The sequence below is a fragment of the Sinocyclocheilus grahami genome, unplaced genomic scaffold, assembly GCF_001515645.1.
Source record: "Sinocyclocheilus grahami isolate Dianchi unplaced genomic scaffold, SAMN03320097.WGS_v1.1 scaffold466.1, whole genome shotgun sequence".
Lineage (NCBI taxonomy): Eukaryota > Metazoa > Chordata > Actinopteri > Cypriniformes > Cyprinidae > Sinocyclocheilus > Sinocyclocheilus grahami.
Window position 1 is genome coordinate 1541800 of NW_015505645.1, and position 23759 is coordinate 1565558.

A 23759-nucleotide genomic window follows, 5' to 3' on the forward strand; every position below is an offset into this window, starting at 1 on the left:
GATGGATCCACACGTCTCACGTCTCGTCAGCCCCGTTACATGTATATATAGGCCTATATATAATTCTGTGGTTGTTAAAAAACTTGCAGCTTTCGTAACCAGAACATTACACTGCCCTCATTTATCTGAAATATGTTAAGACTTACGACTGAAGGAAAGTCAGTATTCGTATTCGTATTCGTCTTTTTGCTAGGCAGGTAGTTTTATACATTGTAATGAAACTTTAAAACTGTAAAAACTGTTTACTGTATTCACGAGAAGATCAACGAGCTGTTGAGGATCAACGAGTCCATCGTGCACCTGTGTGATGACACCAAGAATATTTATGTGTTTTTGCATTACGACAAAAATTTCGTGCAGCTCCGGCGAGTGTTTCCCTACGACTACAACGGATTGACGACGAAGAAGACAGAGGATGAGGAAATGTCAGTGGTGGAGTTTGTGGTTTTAAACAAGGCGAGCCCAAGTCAGTTTGGATGTCAGGTGTTATGCACGTGGTTGGAAAACTGCTTGAAAGGAGAGAAAGCTGAATCGTGTGGAATAGTCTACGTTAAATGCACCTGCCCACAACATTTAGGCGATGGGGAATCTGAAAGCATGCTGATGCTCAGTAACGTGGTGTTGCCTTTAAATCCCCAAACCGAAGGATGCCTGACTCCTCAGGTGCGCTCGGCGCAGGTGTGCAATCTGAGCGCGGAGGTGCGGCGTCCATCCAAGGAGGGTGAGTATGAACCAGACATCTGCAGGTCTTTAACGCTGGAGATCATTTCACAACTTAATTATACTGTCTTTATGATGCCCCCTTGTATTCCTCCACCCTTCCACATAAAATAACACCAAAAACAGATTGCTGTGCTCTGCTACTGATGTCTATTACTTTTTTGTTTAGTTTTACAACAGTTTCTGGGTGTACTGAACAGGAATGTTTACTCTTGATGTGTTTTATGTTTTTTTATGTTATGTCAGAAGTGTAACCACCTGGATTGCGATTAATTAATTGCCTTTTTTACTTTGTTTTTTTTTTTTACTTTTTTGGAACAGGGGTACTAAGTCTAATGTATTTTTACATCATGTTATCTATTTTTTTCTTTTAATATAGTAAACATTGACATGTTTTTCAGTCTTTTGGAATTCAGAGTTCACTACTTAATCGCAAATCTAAATGGCAATAAAAAATTCCTGAATACTGTCTTTGGAAAAGCTTTGGCAATGAAGAGGGTCATTTGAACTTAGTTAAAGCACCTGACACCATACTTAGCCTTTTGGCCTAAATGTAATTGTTATGCTGCTGTCAGCCTCCATCAATGACAAGCGATCAATCGTCCCTCTGCTGTCCAGCTTTGTCTCTTGCCACGGATGCTGGCAGCAACAGATTGCCACAAATGCCTTCGAAGGAATTTGCTAGCAATACACATTTCTGATGGGGGGATAATGCATAATGGACTGGTATCGGGGTCACCGATATTACAGCTAATTAGCATCTGTAACATTTCACAACTGGCACAAGATAGAGATCAACTGGAGGCAGGGATGACCCAGCATACTGTGAGAGGACAACAGCTCACAGAGATGGTTGGCCAAGAATGGATGCTGACAATCTCACTTCAATCCCAGCACAGTGATTAAAAAATAATGAATAATGAGGTGGCGATAGAGAGAGAGAGAAAGAGAGGGAGTAACTGTCCTATGGCATTCTGGTTTCACTAGCTGAAAATAATAACCCCCTAGGGAGAAGGTGGGAGTTTTCCCGATCAAATGGAACACGGTGCTTTGGAATTGTCAAGGTTCAGTTGAGTTAAGTAGGCCCCCAATTTCATTTTTCATCCCCCTTTTCAAATTAGCTTTATATTCCATTCCAAACTGTGTCATATTCCATTTACGATCTTGTAACAGAGAGTGATTTTCATTTGGTAATGTTTTAAATATGAATCAAGCTTGAAATGAAGATTAAGCCATTGATTATTTTGTTCCCCAGTTATTGTGCTAGCATTTTATTATGTCACAGACTCTATAATTGATATCACTCCTTCGGTGTCTATGAATTCTTAAACAGAACTCCCATCTCAAAGCATTTCTGTATAAAGTCATCATCATAGGCACTGGAAATATAGCTTTACTATTAAAAAGTAATGTTTCAGTAACTTTCAGCTATCTGCATGTTTAGAGAAGCTTAAATGCACCAGCTTATTTTTTCCTTTTTTTTCTCTCTCGAAGATTACACTGAAAGATTCTATTTATAGAACGGAGGCTTTAGTGGATTGCTATCACAGGTTTAAAAGAGCACACAGCCCCGCTGTAGTGTCAGAATGAAGCTTCTGCCCTCCCGGATGAGCGTTCATCAGCGCACGCCTTCAAACAGCCACGATAAAAAAAGATCTTTACCGAGAGGGTCCAAAATAAATGGTTGTCTTTGATATCTCTCACGCCTGGTTGTGTGCATGGTAACAAAGTGTGGTATTTGAATGGGGCGATGAGAGGATCACTAAAAACTGGTTTTCTGGTTCATTGCACTCTGCAGGATGATATCCAGCAAGCCAGCAAAAACATGAGCTTGATTATACTTTATGATAACATCAGTGTTTGAAATGCTGCCTCGCCAAGGATGAAAGTAAAATGTTTTGAAATGTAAAAACATATTAGACTTGCATAATGGATAATTATGATGCTGGTGCAAATTAAACACACTTGAGCAGGCATTAGCTGATTGCAGGAATATTGCAGTAACGGGTTTATGGTTTTGGTGGTGTATTAACACGTTAGGTTTGTAGAACATGGCCTCAAACAGGTTGATGTATTTGACTATAACTAACCATAATTTCAACACAAACAGATATGAATCTAAAACAGCCAAATAGTCATTTGTTTGAGGACTCATCTTCGATCAGCCATAATGTGACCAGGAAACGCTTTTATACCCTGAAAGTTTGAAACTTTACATTTGGAGTTAGAAGCCATTTTCAATGTGGCACTTTTGGACAAAAATTTGAATATCACCCACACATACACAGCAGTGAAATCCATCTCACCAGCCTTCATACTTTGAAACTAGTGATTTCTGTAGAAATGTCAACCTTGGCCATGAAACCGCAGTTGGGAAAATGGGATGCCAAGGCTAGTTTTGCACAGCAAGATAGTCTATAAAATAGGCTGCCACAATTTATTCACAGCTTCAGCATTCAACTTGATATGACATGGTTGTCTGGTGTGACATAAAGGACTTGCTGGTGAAAAAAATAACAGATTAAATGGCTCTGAATGAAGTTATGCTGAAATGTTGACCATTTGGGGTGAAGATTTCAAGGCATTTAACCATTATATTCAATTTTTTCCCTTTATATTGTTGATGCACCAATGTAACTTGGCATGGAGTTATTTTTGTACCACAGTCTTGTTATGGGTGGTCTTTTTAAGCAGTGGTCCCCATAGGGCTCCTTGCTTTTGTGTGGTGGCCATAAATGGGACATGTGGGCAATCCCAAGTTCTTATTATCAGCAAGTGGCGTTTCTTCTCTTTATTTCTATATCATCTCCTCTCCAGGCACAGTGACACTTGATGTGATGGCTCAAAGTCAAACGCTCCGAATTGTGTCTCCTAAATTAGTCACAAATGAAGCCCTGCTGGAGAAGATGAGCTACGTCTCGAGGCTGTTTCTCATTACTCTCTTGTCTCTCTCTCTCCAACACTGGTCTGCCTTCTTCCAGCAGTGGCCGTTTGCTCTTTTGCCTTACCATTTCTGGAGAAGAAACTTGCCTGACTGCACTGCAGGGTCCGGGCCCCTTGCACTCCGATCTGTGGGGGAACTGAACTGTCACTTTGTGCAAATGACCCTTGTCAGGCCCAGGGCTCCAGAGCATGTTGCAGAGCAAGAAAGGGGAATTTGGCTGATGCTAATGAAGTGCATGTCCACAGTGTGCCAGTTTGTGCTGAGTCATGCACATGTGATAATATACACCCACTGGAATTTAAAATGTCAGATTTCAGAGAAACATGAATGGTTTCAAATGAGAATGAAGAGTGAAATGATTTATTTTGTATTCTCTGACCTCTGAGTGTTAGGTGGATTGCTTCATTAATTGTGCCAATGAATTATTTGTAGACTTTCTTATTGTTGCATTTGCAGAGAAATTTGTCTTAAAACCCTTTGGGTTTATTGTTACAGTACAAAGAAGATATTGAAGATAATACTGCTTGCTTATTGGTGGTTTAGAAGAGCGAGGCCCCTTTTATGGATGCCAGGGGCCATGAGAAGTCTCTGCATCTCCACTGCATAGTGCAGCCTTTTATTCACTTTTGATCAGTAGTCACAGCGCATCATGTTGATCACCATTGTTCCCTCAACTTGGAGGACATCTTGAATTCTAGTCACTTCTTGAAGGGAGAATGCATGCATCCATCTTTATTGTAGTCTTTTTTTAATTATTTTTTGCTAAATGTCTGTTATTTTTGTCCTTGAGGTGTCTTGCTTTATAAAAACAATATTTTTAAAGTCAATGTAAAATTCAGTTCACAACCCATTTTACATTTGCAATAAGTTATTATACTCTCTCTCTCTCTCTCTCTCTCTCTCTCTCTCTCTCTCTCTGTATATATATATATAGTATTTATTATTGTTTATTACCAGAGGAAAAGAGGAGAATGGTTGAAAAGTAAAAGGGATTAGTGATATCAGCTAAAAAGAAATGTTATTTCAGAGGCAGAGCGAGTTATTGCATTTTGATACAAGATTACAGAGGCACCAGGATTGTGCATTTATATAGTAAATAGGATCCATTTGATTTATTTACTGACTTCAAGATTCTGACTCTGATATAGGTAGGAGGAAGTGTTTAGCATACATCCATGAAAATTGTATTTACCAATAGGATGCAAAACCTCTGTGGTACACGGATTATTTGTGAAGCTCATATCAATCAAATTCATATAAGTAAAACTACTTCTAAAGCCTTTTATAATGATGCCCGTGTTAGTTTTTGCAAAGCCAGCAAGAAAAAAAGTAATAGACGCTGCTAACTCTCTAGTGTGTTCAACCTTTAAATGTGATGTATTTGTGAAGTTTCTAGATATCACAGGTATGCGGCATCAGAGAGTGGCAACAACAAAAACAAATTAAACCGCTTTATTATAGATGAGTTACACTTTTGTTCTGGGGGGTGGGGGAATACCATAGTATATCACAAAACAGTCTGTTTTTATGCACAGATGCAGCATGAATGTACTTTGATAGGAATCACAAGTCTGATCTCATTGGTATTTGTATTACGTGTACATTTTTGGGTATGTGGATGTATTGACATCAGCATCCAAAAGTTAAAATTAATTGAGCATATGTAAAGATATTTTAAACATTTAAAAAATGTTTAAATATGTTGCTTTATTTAGGTATTTTGGTTAAAGTGACCATAGTTTTTGTATTAGAATTTTATATTTCATAGATTTTCTCTACGAACTTAATTCCATGAATTCAAAGCTTTCTTAAACATTTGTACAACCTGGAAGTTTATAATTTTTACAAGGCTTAAGTTTTATGATGCTGTGAAAAATGAAACTGTTACATGTTTACATATGAAGGCTTATGACTGCTAATGAGATCATGTTGGATTGCCTCTTTACACACTTTTAAGGTGGCATGATTTTGTAGGGAATCATGTAGGATGTATGCAGTTTTAGTAGACGGCAAAAAACACTAAAAATATCTTGAAACAGGAGGTATAAGTAAGACACTTACAATGGAAGTAAATGGGTCCAGAATTAAAATCAGAAATGTAAGTCGTATTATTTTAATAAAGTGCCTAGATTCATTAATTCTGTTAAATCGTCTATTTAAGATGTACATCTTTTTAAATCTTACTGTTTAGCAGTCATTTTCAGGTTTTAGGTTATATTGCCTTGCTCTGGTGACAATTGTAAACTTTGCATCAAGTTTACACAAAAAAAGTCAGCAAGCTTTTTTTCCTCATGAAAATCTGTTAGCATCCATATTATGTCTTGTGATTATATTTTTGAAACAGATGGGCCTCATTCCAATGTAAGTCTCTTATTATAACCTAGATATTATTTTTTAAAGTAAAGGAGGTACAACTGGAAATGATAGAAATGGTGGTAATCAACACTGTCTTCTGAGCTTTATTCAACCTAACTCTAGAATATTCCTTATACAGTTTTTACCTTTTAAAATATCAACTGCACATCTGACTGTTTCAGAAGTGACTTCAGCACCCAAAGTCCATAAATGGTCCCAGCTATGCAGCTGCTATCTCTCTTTCAAACAATAAAACACTCAATATATTGTCAGATTGCCATATGTTAGCAAAAATGTTCTCTCCTGCATATTTTCCTGTTAGACAGAACAGCTATAAACGAGTGCATATTGAATTCAATTTTATTCTACCGAATTGGGCTTTTCTCTGTCACTCTGTCAAAAACATGAAGGGAAAGGTAGCCCTGAGCAAAAGTGTTTTGTAATTATTTGGATCATACATTCCGCGGTGTTTACAGAGTCAAATCAGGTAGATCGCTGTAATTGATCACGTGGACAAACAAGAAATCCCAAGGCTCCTCTTGTGATCTCAAATGTTTTGTGTATATAAATAAGTGAGCAAGAAATTCACATTTGCATATTCAAAACGCTGGGAGGCCGGTTTGGCCTGTATAACACAGTTCAGATTAAATATGTGATTTGAGAATATTGAATTTTTTTCAGAATAGCTACAGACAAATCAAATGGGTTTCATTCTAACTGCATTTTTTATTAATTTTGATTGGCATGAAGTAATATTTATGCAAATGACCCGATTTGCATTTCCCAAATAATTTCCTTCTCATTTATATCCTCTTCTTTGGTAGGCTTGAATCCTTTCTCTGCCAGGCAGTTACATCCCACAAATGTTTGGCAAGTTCATAGTTGAATTTTTTTCAGAATAGCTACAGACAAATCAAATGGGTTTCATTCTAACTGCATCTTCTCTTTCATCACCATTTTTAATTAATTTTGATTGGCATGAAGTAATATTTATGCAAATGACCCATTTGCATTTCCCAAATAATTTCCTTCTCATTTATACCCTCTTCTTTGGTAGGCTTGAATCCTTTCTCTGCCAGGCAGTTACATCCCACAAATGTTTGGCAAGTTCATAACTTAGATTTCCTGGGAGGTCCCTGACTGCTGAATGACCATATGGTCCTGTTACTAGCATCATCATCAAAATTATGCTCTCATGCTGCATAGGAAAATTGATGGCTTCTGATTGGAGGATTACACTTTGAAAGTGTCATCCAATCAGCTTTCGAGCACAGTGACTAGGGCATCAAAAATGCTGAGAAAAAAAAAAGAATAGAACGATTAGGCTGTTCGTGATCATTTGTTAGAGTAAGCAAAATGTTCCTCATCGTCATGTTCACTGTGTTTACATGTCACTATTTTACCATTCATTTTGGCCTTTCAGACGTAACTTTCCAAGAGCTTTTGTAGTCTTATCATGGCCTCCAAAATATTTGGGCTTTCCTGATTATTTGAAAGTAGTTCACATCAAAACGATATCAGATTTTCTCTAGTTTTAGGAAGATTATGTTGGTTGTCAAAACATTGATATAAGATTATTGTTAGCCCTTGATTATGCTGTGACTTTTATCTCTCAGGATTATTTTACTCTGAATTGACTGTCTAGTGAAAATTCCTATACATATGGGCTCCAATAGTCCAGGGGCCTCATGTATAAAACTTTACGTAGATTTCATCCTAAATGTGTCCGTATGCACTAAAGCTGGATTTTGCGCACGTACAAAAGTTTTCAGATTTATAAAGCCATGCGTTTGCCAGAACCTGCGCAAAATTCCCTTTTTGTAATACCCAGTCAGCAGAAGTGCATACATGAAGTCTCCTCCCCGAAAACGCCATTTATGTAGCTTACAACGCCTAGTTTTAATATGCATAACGTCATCTGCATATCATTTCCATGCAAATTCCATCCACGTGACACCAACACAGTTAAGGGTATAGGAATAGGCTACATTAGGAAAATATGAGATACGGACTATAAATGAGTTTTGAGACATCACTATTCTAATTTATGCAATTTGCCTCAAAGGTAAACATATATTTTAGAATGTTTATAGCCTATATTTTTATGGAAAGAGATTTTTTTGCAGTGTAAATAGCTATCTGACTCACTGCGTCAATAACAAAACATTTAGAAAATAAAACGCGCATATCTTACATTTTCCTTCAAATTCTATCTTTTAAATATGACTGTTTGATCAATGAGTGCATCCTTATGTCTGTCGTTACCGTCTATGTTCCAAAGCCATCAAACAAAGTCAAGTTCACAAAAATGGTCATTATTATTCGCACAAAAGTATTTTCTCAGAAAAGTATTTTCTCTCATGAGTTTTGCTATTTAGAACACAATTTAAAGCGGAATTATCAAGCGCCAAGCAATCCTCGCTGTGATTAAAACATTAAATCGCATACCACAGGCAAATTGTTCGAAAGCAGCACATCCACTGCAAATATTTCTGTTTAAATTCATATAAAAATGTTGTAATTTCTGGATAATAATTTCATTAAATTTCAGTACTTAACTTCACTATTCAGAGTGTCATATTTAATCTAAATTTGTATTTCAAATGTAAAACAGACTTTAAAATCATTCTGTTTGCTTCCTTATTTCGCTCCCTCCAGTAAAAGAGTGCGTACGCATGGTCTAGAGTGTCCGTAAGGTGCGCACATATTTACGCCTAGTTTATTTTTTATAAATCCCAATATGTGCGTGGAAAATTGCGCAAAGTTTATACATCAGGCCCCAGAATATAATATTTAAACTGAAAATCACCAGGTTTTAAGATATATATATATATATATATATGACTCTCTCCCTCTCTACACACGCACATTTCATTCTAAATACTTTTTAATTATAAATACATTTTACTTTTAATTTCTTACTGACTTGATTTTTTTTTCAAAGACACATTAAATGCAAAACAGAAATATTTTCACTAGTGTTTTCAGACTTTTGGACCCCACCGTATATGTGATAACTGTATAGTAAGTGAAATTACCATTAACTGCTAATTTTCACATCAGTAGTCAGCCAGAATGGCTCTCTGTGGGGTATTTGTGAAGGGTCTTTCTCCTGTGATACATTAGACTGAAATGTTTTAAAACACTCATCGATTAATTATGCTTTGGGATGACCTTGTTCAGTGGCTATGCTGACCTACCGTTTGTCACTGTCTGATTAGAAGGGATTGCAGATAACAACAAGCTCTGAACCTGCAGAAATAAACATAGCATAAATGTGCTTAATTAAAGTATTCCCTCTTTGCAACCTGTGAGGTCATAGCCTTTGTATCCTGCTGAAACAATTACAGCTCTGTATTTAATGCTGTGTGTAATTTCTTCACTACTAGTGGCATAAATCAGAATTGCAATGGCTGTTTTTAAATTAGTCTGACCAGACACTCCTCGCTGTCTTCTATTGGCCAGACAAATAGATTGGTTGAGACCGTGTTGTTGTGATATGATGTTGCAGTTTTTGCAAATTCAGCAATTTAAGGAGGAGAGATATTGTGTGTTGGTGCAGTTGAAGAAAAAAAAATTTAAGGCATGTGTGAAATTACTCATTTGTCAGAAATTAATATTTAGTCACAGAAATTATGATGATGCCCCTCTGATCTTTACAAACACAATGGCCAGTGATATTTCTGGTCTTCCTGTTCTCATAAAAATGATTTGAATAGAAAACAGCATTGGTAGTTAGTTTATCGACATATGATTTTAGCAGGAAAGTGGTGGGGGGAGCAAAATTGCAGACAATAATTGCCCCTGAATTTTGTGTTTTTTCAATTATTTAGACTTTTTGAGGCTTTTCTGCATGACAGAAATTAAGCTCATATTATTAAAGACTGATGATAAATCCTCCATTAATATTCATTTACCTCTATTTATCTGAAACAGAAATAATGAGCACATCCTCCATTTTGCATTACTGGGGATTTTTGTTTTTTGGCATCTCTCGGGAGGCCGTTCTGCATGTATTTGGCACAGATACATAGCAAGTAATTCTTGTGGAGGAGCTCAAATTTGTCTTTGTGGCTAACAATGGACTGCTCAAGGCATTGATTCTGTTCATGCACTTTTAAAGTGTGATACAGTTCAGGGTTATTTAGCTGATCAAAAAATATTTGGTCGCTCGAGCCAGTCCAACATGCATTTGATTCAGATTTTATGTGAATAGCTTACAATAAGTCGCTCCAAGTGTGAAATAAGCTGAACTGATTTGTACGGGCAGTGGATGGGTTTGAGCCTTTAGCTGGATAATTCATGGCTGCCTCAGACACTTTGTAATGATAATAGTGACATCCGCCTGGTGCTGATATCATTCTGAAGGAAAGTTTTTGTCATGCACCGAGAAAATAACTCGAACAAGAGGATTTATGGAATGTGGCTATGCTTCCTGTTTAAAGTTTTAAGACATTTTCTCTGTAGAAATACGTACTACCAAACTAGCATCGTCTTTCTCCCTTCAAAGCAAAAAATTTGTATATTGTGTGTGTGTTTCTTTGTGGATATATTTAGTGGTTGATCAGTATCTAAATGTTTACATGTTAAAAAAGTTAAAATATTATATTATATTATATTATATTATATTATATTATATTATATTATATTATATTATATTATATTATATTATATTATATTATATTATATTATATTATATTATATTATATTATATTATATTATATTATATTATATTATATTATATTATATTATATTATATTATATTATATAGGACAGAAAAGCAGCCACTATACTGGTCACTACTACTACTAATATATATATATATATATATATATATATATATATATATGTATAATATATTACTTACTGTAAAATACTGTGTTCATGTTTAGTTTTTGCATCTGGTTAATGAATAGTCATCTTTCTGAAGATGAAAAAAAAACTGAGGCCACTACATCAAAGCAAGAACCAAATGTGGCTGTGTTCATGTTGTCCTTCATACTTCAAACACAGTGTCATATGAATATGTGCTGCCAGTAATGTGTCTCTAAAGATACAGTGATTTGCTTTATCCTGAATTTATTGTTTCTAGTGAATGCAATTCATATGCACTTTTTCTTGTGATATTTTAACACCTGTGCCATTTTGGAGAGAAATGAACAAAAATACTCACAGCATGCCATGAAAATCCACGTTTTATGCCTTGTTTTTTACATAGTTGTCTCCTTCAGTCTCCCCATATAACGTTGTCACTCATCCAATAAAACTATGAATATTCAAAGATTTTAACTTTTCTCTGCAGAACAATACTCCAGCATATATTATACTGTCAGATCATCTAGTGTTCCACTGTCACAATTGCAAATCATAGCATGGCAATTACAGTGAGCAAAAAAGGGGCGTTTCCATTAACATCTAACCTGTATTCGAACCAAATGAGACTGTCAGTCACAAAAACTGTTCTGCTATCTGTAATATCCAAACTGAGCAGAAGGAAGCATCCACTGAGAGATAATTTAGCATTGGTGAAAAAAGTCAGTGTCAGTGTGCAACTCAGTCTTTTGAGACTTCTTTTAAGAAGTACATCATGCTATTTTAGACATTTCCTTGACAGATATTCCTTGGAGATCTGATAGAAATTGATCAAATCAACCTGGTCTCATAAAAATACGTACCTCTGTGCACTTTTTGTGCAACACCGTTTTTACGTACCTTACTGCACGTTTCGCCGCAGGTTCAAAGAGAAATGTCCACTGAGTGGCGCTAAAACACTGGTTCAATTCGTGAACCCTGGCACGTTTTTATTACATTGAAATAGGTACGTATTGCTGTGTTTTTATCATGTTGCTTCTGGTACGTATTTTGCGGCGGTTCAGAATTAAAATATGCGTGGACTGTCGCTAAAAGTTAATGCTCTATCGTGTTGGAAATATGCCCTACACCAAACCCAATCCTAAACCTACCCGATAGTGTTAACAAATGCAAAACTGATATAAAAACTCATTTGTTGATGCAACCATGCCATTTGAACTCGTTTATATGCAGATTTGAACTACTTTGTCAAACCGTGATTACACGGGATTTGAACCAGAGCTCCTCACATCTCAAGTATATGTCTCCTTACTCCGTGAGCTACCGAACAAACCTACCGCTGATGAAAACCTATAGAAATGAAGCTGGATATGTGCGACGCTAACGTTCGAAAGCATCAGTTTTCAAATCTCTCAGCATATTAATATTGTTTTGAAGTCATAGCATGATATTCTTCAAGTACACTCTTAAAAATAAAGGTGCTTCAAAAGGTTCTTCAAGCGATGCCATAGAAGAACCATTTTTGGTTCCACAAAGAACCATTCAGTCAAAGGTTCTTTAAATAACCATCTCTTTCTTACCTTTTTTATAATCTGAAGAACCTTCTTTCGCCACAAAGAACCTTTTGTGAAACAGAAAGGTTCTTCAGATGTTAAAGGTTCCTTATGGAACCATTTAGACAAAAAGGTTCTTCTATGGCATCGCGAAGCACCTTTATTTTTAAGAGTGTAATTGTGCGAAAATTACGCTTTATTAATCGAAACTCTGTACATTTGTGTGAAAAGGAATAAAAGGTGTCAGAGTTTTACTGCCTCTAGTGTTCATTTATTTTGGAAACTGCAGTGATATGTACTTATTGGTACGTATTTCGCGTCTCGCTAAAAAGTGCACCCAGGTACATTTATGCCATGAGGTAGGATAAAATAGTGAAAACGGCTCAAAATAAAAACATGTTTAGGATAAAGTAGATCAAAATGAAATAGAAAACTAATTTTACTTGCATTGAAGTGCAGTAGGCCTACTTTAGATACAACAAGGACATGATTAATTAACTTTTGAAATCCCACAGTATGCAACTTCATGCTGTTATGAAAGACCAAAAATAAACAAGTTAAAAAGATTTCATTAGTCTAATAAAGCATCAGAATGGAAACAGGCTTATTTTCTCCCTCATTATAATGTTGGATGCATGCACAAATAAAATTCAGTCACCAAGAGAGAGAACTTTCAGAAATGGGCAATGAGATTAACTGGCCTATTATTAATGTTACAGCCATAAAACAGTGATGTGATAGGACAAACCACAGAGATGAGAGTGCTTCTCAAGGACGAGTCGATGGAGGGTTGGGAGTCCGGGGAGAGCTGACGAACACACAGACTGACACAACCTTAGTCGAGCAAGGCTGCTCTTTAAAGTCACCCTGGGCTGCCACGTGGAAGCCTCCGAATAGTCGGGGGTCAAGACGTGTGTTTCCAAAGTGATTATTTTCCGCAACATTCTCAGCTGGGATAGTTGAGGACATGGTTTGTTTAGCAGCTGTATATTGTAATGAGAAGAGAGATAATTTGCATTTCTTTTCATGTTATGCCATATTGAAATTAAAGACGCGATTGTGTTTCACTTGAAAATCGAATTGAAATCTTTGTTGCATCTGTCATATGCTGATGGTGCAATTGAAAAAGCAATTATAGCTTAGCGACAGTCGCTGCAAGTGTAGTACAACTCTGTGAGTAGCACTTAGCAATTAAATTGCCACTTTTAAATGCACGTGTACAAACTGTTATGAAACCATATATTTTTATAATAGGGTGTTGCACAGTAAGAAACCAGTTAGGGTCATATTATGGAGGTTTGTAAATTATTTTGTTTAATTGAAGTTTGTAATTATACTGTATGTGTGTGTTTTAAAGCATACTTAGCCCTGTATTTTGACAAGTTTGTAAATCTAGTTCTTAAAAGAGCCCATCAAAATGTCAGAAAAAGCTTTTCAGGACACTTTCATTTGCAGAAGTTTAGCAAATTTCTTTTAAGGTCGGTGATCACTGCGGTTTTCGACATGTTTTGCCCTGAATACATTTTAATTACTTCATTTTAATTGACTTCCTAGATGATCTTGCTCATTTTGCTCTATCTGTTAAAACTTGACATACAGGGCAGAGCTCAGTAAGAAGTTTCGACTTGGCCGTAAAATTTGGAAGCCAGATCACTTTGTATGAATTTCAAATGCAGAGAGGGAATTCGCTAGTCCGCTGATAGCACCGTTTTTCATGCGCTGTCTGTGTTGTTTTCTGGTTCACTAAAATGAGTTATGCAAATCAGGTAATGGTGCAAACGTACCCACAAAATCTGAAGGCAATTTGCATGATTTTTGTTCTTGCGGGTTGGTTCTGAGTGCTACGTTGTGGAAGGATGCAGCAGACTTCTGCAGTCTGACTCCATAAATATAAAGGCACAAGATATAATGAGCCTAATTTGAATAGAAACAAGGTGTGTTTGTGCTACAAAAATGCAGATGGCAATTTAAAGTGCAACGCTGTGTTAATGCATTTAACTCCTTGGTAAACTGAATGGTTAGGTGCAGGTGGTTAAAATGCAGATTTCTGTGCTGAAGGTGCAAAAGTGACAACTTTCAACGAGAGTTTGAAGCGGAGGTTGTACAGATTATTTTTCCCCAGATGAATAAAAGATAAAAACAATTAGAGTGAAGATAAGTATACCTCCAAAAAGAAGTACACACACTGACCTTGGCCTGAGTTATTTTTTAGATTGTTTCTCAAGGCATTATTCTCTGATGCATCATCTTTAAAGGAAATTATGATTTCTCTTTGTTCCCATGTGATTATGCTAACAAATGCTAATTTCATTTCCACCCAATGCAGAAGCAGTCTCTGCTCGCTTTTACAATTACTATTCCTTTGATTAATATCACAAGTAAACTTGGCATTATCTATTAGAATCATCTTTGATGCAACAGAAACTGGAACATGAAAGAAATGTCATCAATGTTTATGAAAAGTATCCTCATTCGGTGGCGTTCTCCTGTGAAATGCAAATGTTGCAATGACACTCTTGCTGGAAGTTGTCAACTTTGTTTAATCCATTTATTTTTCCAAAAGCCTTGGATAAATGTTCAATGGATTTTTCAAGGTTGATCACATTCAATTACAGGAGGAAGACAGGAAATCACCTGCGGTCTGTGTTACATGTGCATTGTGGTGTAAGCGAGCAGGTTGAGATATCTCAGCAAAAGTCTAGCTAATTTGATTTGCCTGTTGGGCTCACTAAGCAGATTGAATTAAATGTGTCAAAAGGTTTCTTACACTGCAGAAAAGGTGGCAGGTGTCTTTTAAGGGAGTTTGTTTCTTTAGTAAATAATGACTTCCTCAGTTTATTTATTTTATTTTATTTTATTTTATCTATCCAATCCTCTTATCTTACAATCTGCTATAAAACAAAGATCTAAAATGCCCAGAACAGAACTACTATTTCATTTTATTTTATTTTATTTTATTTGATGTATTAAGTTCATTTTAATTTAACTAGTTCTTCTATACTAAACAAAATCTTTTATCAGAACCCTTTTTGAACTGCAATAACCATGCAACTTAATAGTCTAAATTATTATTATTATTATGCATCTAACATCTCAAAAATATGTGAAATACATATGTGTACATCTGATTGTATGAGGTTATTTTGTGGTAGGATACAGCTGAATGCAATGTACTTTAATGTTGCGTTATATTGACATGATCTATGTTTCTATACATAGACATTAGGTAGCATGGTCCTAATTTATGCAAAGAAAGTAATTTGATCCTTTTACCTCCATAGTAATGAGGCTTATTGGATTTACACATGCATTGAAGCTTTTAAAGTCAACAATAAGATAATTTTTATTGGCTAGATACAATATTTCATACATGACAATTTTCCCTTATCATGACTGCCAGAACTTCCAGACCAAAGCACAGCGAGATGTCTAAAAGCCAGACATGCCCCCTCCCACCTTGCCCACACATTGACGGAAACACTTTTACAATGGGTAACTTGATTACAGCATTTCAGTATTGCTTTCTGAAATTCGCCCAGATGGGTAAATCAAGTTCTCAGACAATAATAACCAAACTGCAGATAATTAAATACATTCTCTCAATACTGGTGGCACATAAAAAGCTGCCACACCTCATGCTGTATCACAGAGGAAAGTGGAACTCAAAGCACACAAGTCATAATGGGATGTGACAGACAAATCAGAGGCACTCAGGAAATTGTCCCCACATGAAGAATCAATAGCAACACCCCACCTGAGCAGCCCTTCTCCTCCCCTGCCCTCTATCTCGGTACCTCATTCTTTTAGGTGACAGGAAGCTCGAGACAATTTCCCCAAATTTTATTTTTTATTTTTTTACAAAAAGCAGGATTGTGGCAAGCAGGTGACCACACATATCCAAGGATACTTCAAGTTTAAAAAATCCACCCAGGATTTGTTATAGAAAAAAAAAACATTCAGTAAAATGTTTTCCATTAGACATGGTCATTATGTGGGTTTATTAATTGGCAATTGAGCATGTTTCTCTGTGTATTTCACGCCGAGTGGTTTTTGTAGTATAGGATTTGCTGTTCGTTTTGGACCACAGCCTGAGCTCATTTTCTTGAGGGGTGGTTGAGAAAATGGGTTTTACTCCTTATAGCGGTTGTATGTGAGATCAAAAGTCTTTAATTGGTATCATGTTCTTTGTGATGTGATGAGTGAAATGTAATTCCTCTTTTCATGCATATCTAAAGATAAAACACAGTTTATCTTTAGTAGTCTGGAATTCATTTAGTCTGGTGTCACAGAGACATAAATATTTAATGTAAGAAGTTGTGTTCTGTGCATTGAGTGATGGTTTGTGTTGATTTGAGAGTGCCATTGGGATCTCCATTTCATCCATGTGCAATGTTCTGTGCAGAGGCTTTGTTAAATATATACAGTTCTTGGATAATTAAAATATTCTTTATATATATTGTGTGTGTGTTTGTGTGTAAATGTGTATATACAATATATGTTTATATATGTAGTGTATTTATACTGCATACAGTATATGCTGTATTGTATATAAGCAGATTGAGTGTGTGTGTGATTTTGCATATAATACATATCTTATGTTCATCAAGGATGTATTTATTTTATAAAAAAATTATAAAACGAAAATTTTATTTAAAACAACTTTTCTATTATAATATACAGGTTTTCTGTAATGGCGAAGCAGAATTTTTTTAGCGTTAACAGACACTAATAAGTGTATTAGCTCTTATTGGAATCAGTTGTGATTTATAGTAAGTACTATATATACTATATATATATATATATTTATATATATATATAAATATATATATATATATATATATATATATATATATATAGATACTATTTATGAATAGTGTTTCAATTCAGCCATTTAGGAGCCATTTAGATGTTGCCTTAAAAGGCAGCTTCCTAAATTTCCATACATGAAATACATTTGTCATATGAATTAATTGAAGAATTGAAATTTCACATGAAGCATATTAGAAACCGGAACAATTTCATGTATTATTAACATGAATATCTAGCTAATACAACTGTTTGTTTATCTATGTGTAATACGTTTTTGACTATATGTTATGTACATGTATATCCATCCTGAAACCTGTCAATAAATTATGATGTTATATAAGTAAATATAAAAGCTAGTATTTCTAAAAAAAATTACAAAAGCATATATATATATATATATACATACATTTTTGTATATATGTTGTTTTAATAAAATTGCATATATAAATAAAATATATGTTGTTGACATATATGATTGCTAAATATAATACCATACAAAAATAATCATATAGATATTAACATAAATATAAAATTTTTACTAGGGGAATTTCATATATGTTATAAACTTACATCTTCATGTACCCAGAGAATCTACATTTGAGAAATTTTTATTTCGCCATATAGATAACATATGGCAACATATGTCATATATTACATTTCCGTATAGGAGCACACTATGTTTGGGAACAGTGCTAAATCTATGTAGTTCAGGGTCATCACCAGGTGGAGATAACAATGAACGTTGTCCCGGGTCATGTGTAAAGTGTCCACTAAGGTCCCTTGTGTTATAGCCTACTCATTGGGTCCGGGGGGAGGGGTTGCTCACGCTCTGTGAATTTAAGTGACAGCGCTGATATGTAGTTTAGTGATTTTCTCAAGGGGACGGGTGTGTGAGAGCAAGACTGTGATCTTAGTAATCAGCACATTTACTTGTGATTGAATCTGCCTGTTACCCCATCAGCTAGTCACTAGCAAAAAATCACTCTGACACACACACACACACACACACTGTGCTCTGTTAGTCTGGTTAACTATTGGTATGCACTGGATAAACTTGCTCCCCATTGCCACTGGGCCATAGAGACAATTTAACTTTTAGCAGGTACAGTACATGTCATGCCTCATTCAGACACTAATTTGTATTTCCCTCTGAGATGTACAATGCGTCTTTATGTGAACAAATGAACAGAAATCCTGCATATTTCTCCATTTACCCACTAGCACAATGTATTTCTCTCCCAGAGTAAAACAAATGAAAAGGTAAATACAACTCACAATTATATCCCACAACTGTAAATTTATTGCTCATAATTTTGATTTTAGTCACAGAGACTTTACATCTCACAGTTGTGATTTTTATATCTCACATTTGCGACTTTATTTCTCACAGTTTTGACTTTAGATCTTTTAAGGTGTCTTTACACAGCTAATGCTGCTCAGTGCCTGCTTAAAGGTTAGAGTAAAGATCCTATGTTGTTCAAAAGCCAGATTAAATTATGCCAGCTCTGACCCACCTCAGCCATTAGTATCAAAGTATACAGTACGGTTGTGATTTCTGTTCAAATGCATTTATGCCTCCTCTGAGCAGCATTAAACAGTTTGTGTAAAAACACGTAAATGAACACTCTAGAAGCGCTTCTGTGCCACCTTTGCTGTATAAATTGTTGTGACTTTATATGTAACGATTGCAAATATATTTTACAATGTGACGTTATATGCCACCATCAGTGTTGTTTTAGTAGCACTGAGATACTATTATAGTTTTTATTAATATTCTGAATTAGTTTTTATTTTTATATTTTTGTTATTATATTTGTATTAGTTTTTGTTTTTTCATCAATATGTCTATTCTCATTATTTTTATGAATTTTTATTTCAGTTGTAGTTTTCAGTTTTAACTTTAGCTATTTTAGTACATCACGTTAAACTAAATTAAAAGAAGAAATGTTGCCCTGGCAATTGAAATAAAATAAGTTAATATTTTTTAAATATTTAATTAAATTTTTTATTATATTTATATATTTATAACTTGTTATGTATTTATAATAATATTTTATATGATTTTATTTCAGATAACATTTATTTTATTTCAAGTACTGAAAATGTTTTTATGGTTTAATTTTTGTTAACTATAATAACCCTCGCCACAACATGGCTTTTTCTTATCTGAACCTCTATCTTACAATTACTTGTTGTATTTTTTACTCTGAGGTGAAATGGGCTTTCATAACCCCACATTCTGTATTTCTTTATTTTAGCGGTATTAACAGTCAGACATAACAGCCAGAAAATTGGAAAGGCATTCATTTTGAATGTACTTCAAATAAAAGATGTCAACCAGAAGCAAATAAATAGCATGAAATGTAACAGCTTTCATTATTGCATTTCAGCTTCGGAATGTTCAATTTAACACGAGCAGAGTGCACAATCTTACGCTGCTCTTATATATCTCTGATCGGTACAAACATGTTTCCAAGGAGCCATAGTGATTGTTTTCATCCTGATTATTAAAGTGGTCTATTTCTTCCTTTTACCATAACTTCACAGCCATTTCATTTCTTCCAACCTTGAACCATACAGTTCTTGTACGCTCTACGTTTTTTTTTTAGAATATGTTTGTCTTTATGCAGAATTGGATGGCGGCTTGTTGATGAGTATTTCTGATGAACACTGTATACCTCTACATGTCAAAAAAAAAATTGTTCTGTTAGCTCATCAGTGGCACTTATTTATTTTCCTAAGGATTTCTATCGCCATGGCAGCCATTCTGAACCTGAACGGAACTGGGTTGGGAAAAAAAGACTGAATAGTAGAATCTGCATTTTAATTTGAACATTTATCTTATTATGGTGAAAGGGCAGTTTGATAATTAAGGTGTTTAATTGCATTGCTACAGCTCTCTGTGGCTGCACTGGGGACGGTAAGGAAATCCATAGAGTGTACGGGCATATGGTGCTTCATAATTTAAATGGTTATTTTTGTCTGTGGTTGTCGGGTTGCTGGAGAAAATATGCAGAGATGTTGAAAACAGCCATGGTGCATAAATTCAACTGATTAGATGGTTAGTATGGTACTGCTCTCCGTTTTTGGGATTGATGCCCTGCATTAAATGCGGACATGATGCAAATAACCTCTATACTAGTCATGTTGACATGAGGTTGTTCAGTCATGGGGATTTACACTATTCTCTTTGTTTGCAGTGGAAATGCATCAAGGCTGTTAGGCTGGTGTGACTCTTGTGGTTCTAAAAGAAAGAAAACCATTGACTGAAATCATACACAATTTTATGTATGGGTCATCCCATAGATTAACTATCAATACATATAAATAAACTATTAAATTAATAACATTAAATATTTTATCAAATAAAATGCATGGAAATCATGTCAGCTGATGAAAGAACTGAAAAAAAAGACAAATTAGCCATTTTTTAAGCACTTTATCATTTTTAAGGTGTTCATTCAAATCGTTTCAAACAAAACCTGGGAATATTGTTTAATTGGTAAACAATTTAAATGTTTTTCCTGTGTCCTCAGTATCACTTAATAACCTTTTAGTATTTAGTGATATGCTTTTAAGTAATAAAAGGCAGTCCCTTGATGACATCAGCATCCAGGAAGTGACATCATTTTAGTGGGACAATAGCAGCACAAACGTCAGCAAGTTTTTAGGATTTGATGAAATCACCGTTGTATGTTTTGTGTTAAATAGTTGGTGTCTAAATATTACATCCTCTGATAAAATTATGTGTAATGTTATCAAAAGATTATATATATATATATATATATATATATATATATATATATATAATCAAAATTAAGTTGAAAAAAGATCCCTTACTGAGAAATGGTGTGCATTAACATTTATTTACACCTGTTCATGTATATTTTCTTGCGGTTTATGTTGTTTTGATAAGTTATTGAATACTGTTTTTGTCTGAGCTTGATCAGAGAAAATTACTCTTGAAGAAATAATAATAAAAAAAGTGCTGTATGCACAGATATATGTAGTACCATATGAACTTTCAAAAAAATTTTAAAAATTAACCGCAGTGATAGTATCAATGATACAGATCTAACTGAAGCAAGTTTGGTGAATTCTACTTGGCAGTTTCCTGATGTAAGATGGCAGCTCTCAAGGCGAACAGATGCTTGTCCCAATCTGGGAATACAAGTCCTCAAGTCCACAAGTGTACTTCACTGCATCTCTCACGCTCATCAGCTCAGTGAAGAAGACCTTGGCTGTCATCAGCATGTTGCTTCAACACTGAGGTGCAATGATTGCAGCTTTCTTCTCTGATTAGCAGTGACAAATTAGAGAAACAAAACAGATAGTGAGAGGGATCAGCATTCTGTGTTTTGTGTGTGTGTGTGAGAGAATATCTCATCAGTTGGCTAAATGATAAATAGAATTAAAAGCAATATTAGTTAAACATGAGATAAGACACTGATCTGATCTATATTAACAGTGTAAGAACTGATCAATTTCATTTTATGTCATACGGTTAATTTGTTTTCGATTTTTTACAAATAAAAAATACACACTAATCACACTGGTTTGTAGCGCAAATATTTTTACCATATATTGTAGGGCTTTTTTTATGAAGAGCTTAGTTATTAAGAGACTATACGACATAACGAAGCCTTGTTTACTGAAATCACGTGGCTTTGGCAGTTTGATACATATTCTGAATCACTGGTTCGAAACAAATGATTCACAGAGATCTCGACGCTTCATAAAGCAGTGTTTCAAAAGCACCCATCACTAGTTCTGTTGCCAAAAAGAGGATTTTTTTTTCATTAGCATCAAAAATGCTTTATTAAACCCTGTGTGTGCGTGATTGCGATAATGTTGCGGTTGTTGTCAGTGTGGTCAAGTGTAACGGGCTAATCAGTGCTGTTTTCACTCCGGTGGAGTGTTGTTCACAGCTGTTCCCGAATCAGCCCCCTACGGGTATGTATGGAGCACACCTTTGACCCACACTGAAAAATTCCCAAGCGCAGGAGCCCCACCAGCTGAGAGCTATTTTGCTCATGATCAGATAGCTGCTGCAGTCTCTAACCCAGAGGTCAGGGCTGCGGGTGGGTGCTGGCGTTGGCTAAATCACCGATTTAATCAGTGATTGCTCACTCTCCTGTCGAGGCTTATCACAGCAGGGCATGCAAGAGGGCTGCACACTCGCACAGACCTCTTATCCAGAGTGGCAGTATATGTGGGTTCTCTGTTGCATCCTTGAGGTGAATTTCACCCTCCATTTCCCATCCATGATGCGAACCCCTCCAGTGCATCTTCCACCTTCTATCATTTGCATTGCTTATGGATGCTGGACGGAATGAGCCATTGTATGAGCTGGATTGGTCCTGACATATGTTGCTGGCACAGCAGTAAAGTGTTAGAGGAAGTGGTTAATGAATTACAGCTTATTGGCGCATTTATCCCAGACTACAGCAGGGTGCTGGAGGACCCACACGGAGAGGGTTGCTTAGACACAGAATCAATAGTTTTTAACAAATGCTTTGCTTTTAAGTTATACTGTCATACCTGGTTTGTTTTCTAAATGGCTTGAGGCCCATTATTTCGAACTAAGGGAGTGAGATCACAGAACAACATGGCTAGTAAACATCAGTGAGGAGTTTGCTGTGATTCTGTCACTTGTTTAATGGTCATTTCTACTGTCTATCGTAAAAAAGAGATAACAGGTTTCTGCAAGTTTACTTACTGTAATATGTACTTACTGTAGTGTATATATATATATATATATATATATATATATACCCTGGAGGGCCAATGCGCTGCAGAGTTTAGCTCCAACCCTGATCAAACTCACCTACCTGTGACTTTCTAATGATCCTGAAGACATTGATTAGCATGCTCAGGTGTGTTTGATTAGGGTTAGAGCTAAACTCTGCAGGAAAGTGGATCCAGCGAGCCAGATTTGAGGATTACTGGCGTAGAAGAACCAATTTTGGTCCCCAAAAAAACCTTTCAGTGAAAAGTTCCTAAAAGAACCATTTTAAAAGTCTAGAGAACTTTTTCCACTATGAAGAACTGTTTATGGAATGGAAAGATTCCATTGATGTTAAAGTTTCTTCCTGGAACCATCAATGCCAATAAAGAACTTTATTTTTAAGAATGTGCCATTAGCTTTTATTGGAGGAAAATTACCTGAACTAAATTCAAAACATTTTTAAAGAATGCCCCATGTGTGAAACCTCGTCAGATATTTTGATCTGTTCTCTGTGTGTTTTAGTTGGGCAAGATCGCCTACTATGAAATGCTGCCTGAGTACAGCGTTGATATCGACGTGGACATCGACTGGCCTGTCGCTGAGCAGAGAGTTCTGAGGTGAGCTGTTTAGACAAACTCTGTGGCCAGACAAAAAACATCAATGAAGATAGAAACGATACCCTTTTCTGCAGGTTTGGCTACTTTGGCCGAGAGGAGAACGCGGCGGTCAGGCTGTTTCTGTGTAAAGTGTCTGGCTGTTTGACGAACGGACAGATATTCACATCGGTTTCAGGCGAGGACCATGTGGCCATCAATGCTCGAGACGTGGCAGGCATACA

The 23759-nt window shown here is 35.7% G+C and overlaps 1 protein-coding gene across 1 annotated transcript in view; it reads left to right on the forward strand.

Annotated features, from left to right (window-relative positions):
• Nucleotides 1–335: 335 nt before the first annotated feature.
• adgrb3 (adhesion G protein-coupled receptor B3) overlaps nt 336–23759 on the forward strand; it is a 205243-nt gene continuing 181819 nt past the window's right edge. Inside the window, exon 1 of the mRNA XM_016235403.1 lies at nt 336–721. Within this exon, the coding sequence (XP_016090889.1) occupies nt 424–721 (298 nt within the window). The 5' untranslated portion in view covers nt 336–423. The remainder of the gene's footprint in view (nt 722–23759) is intronic.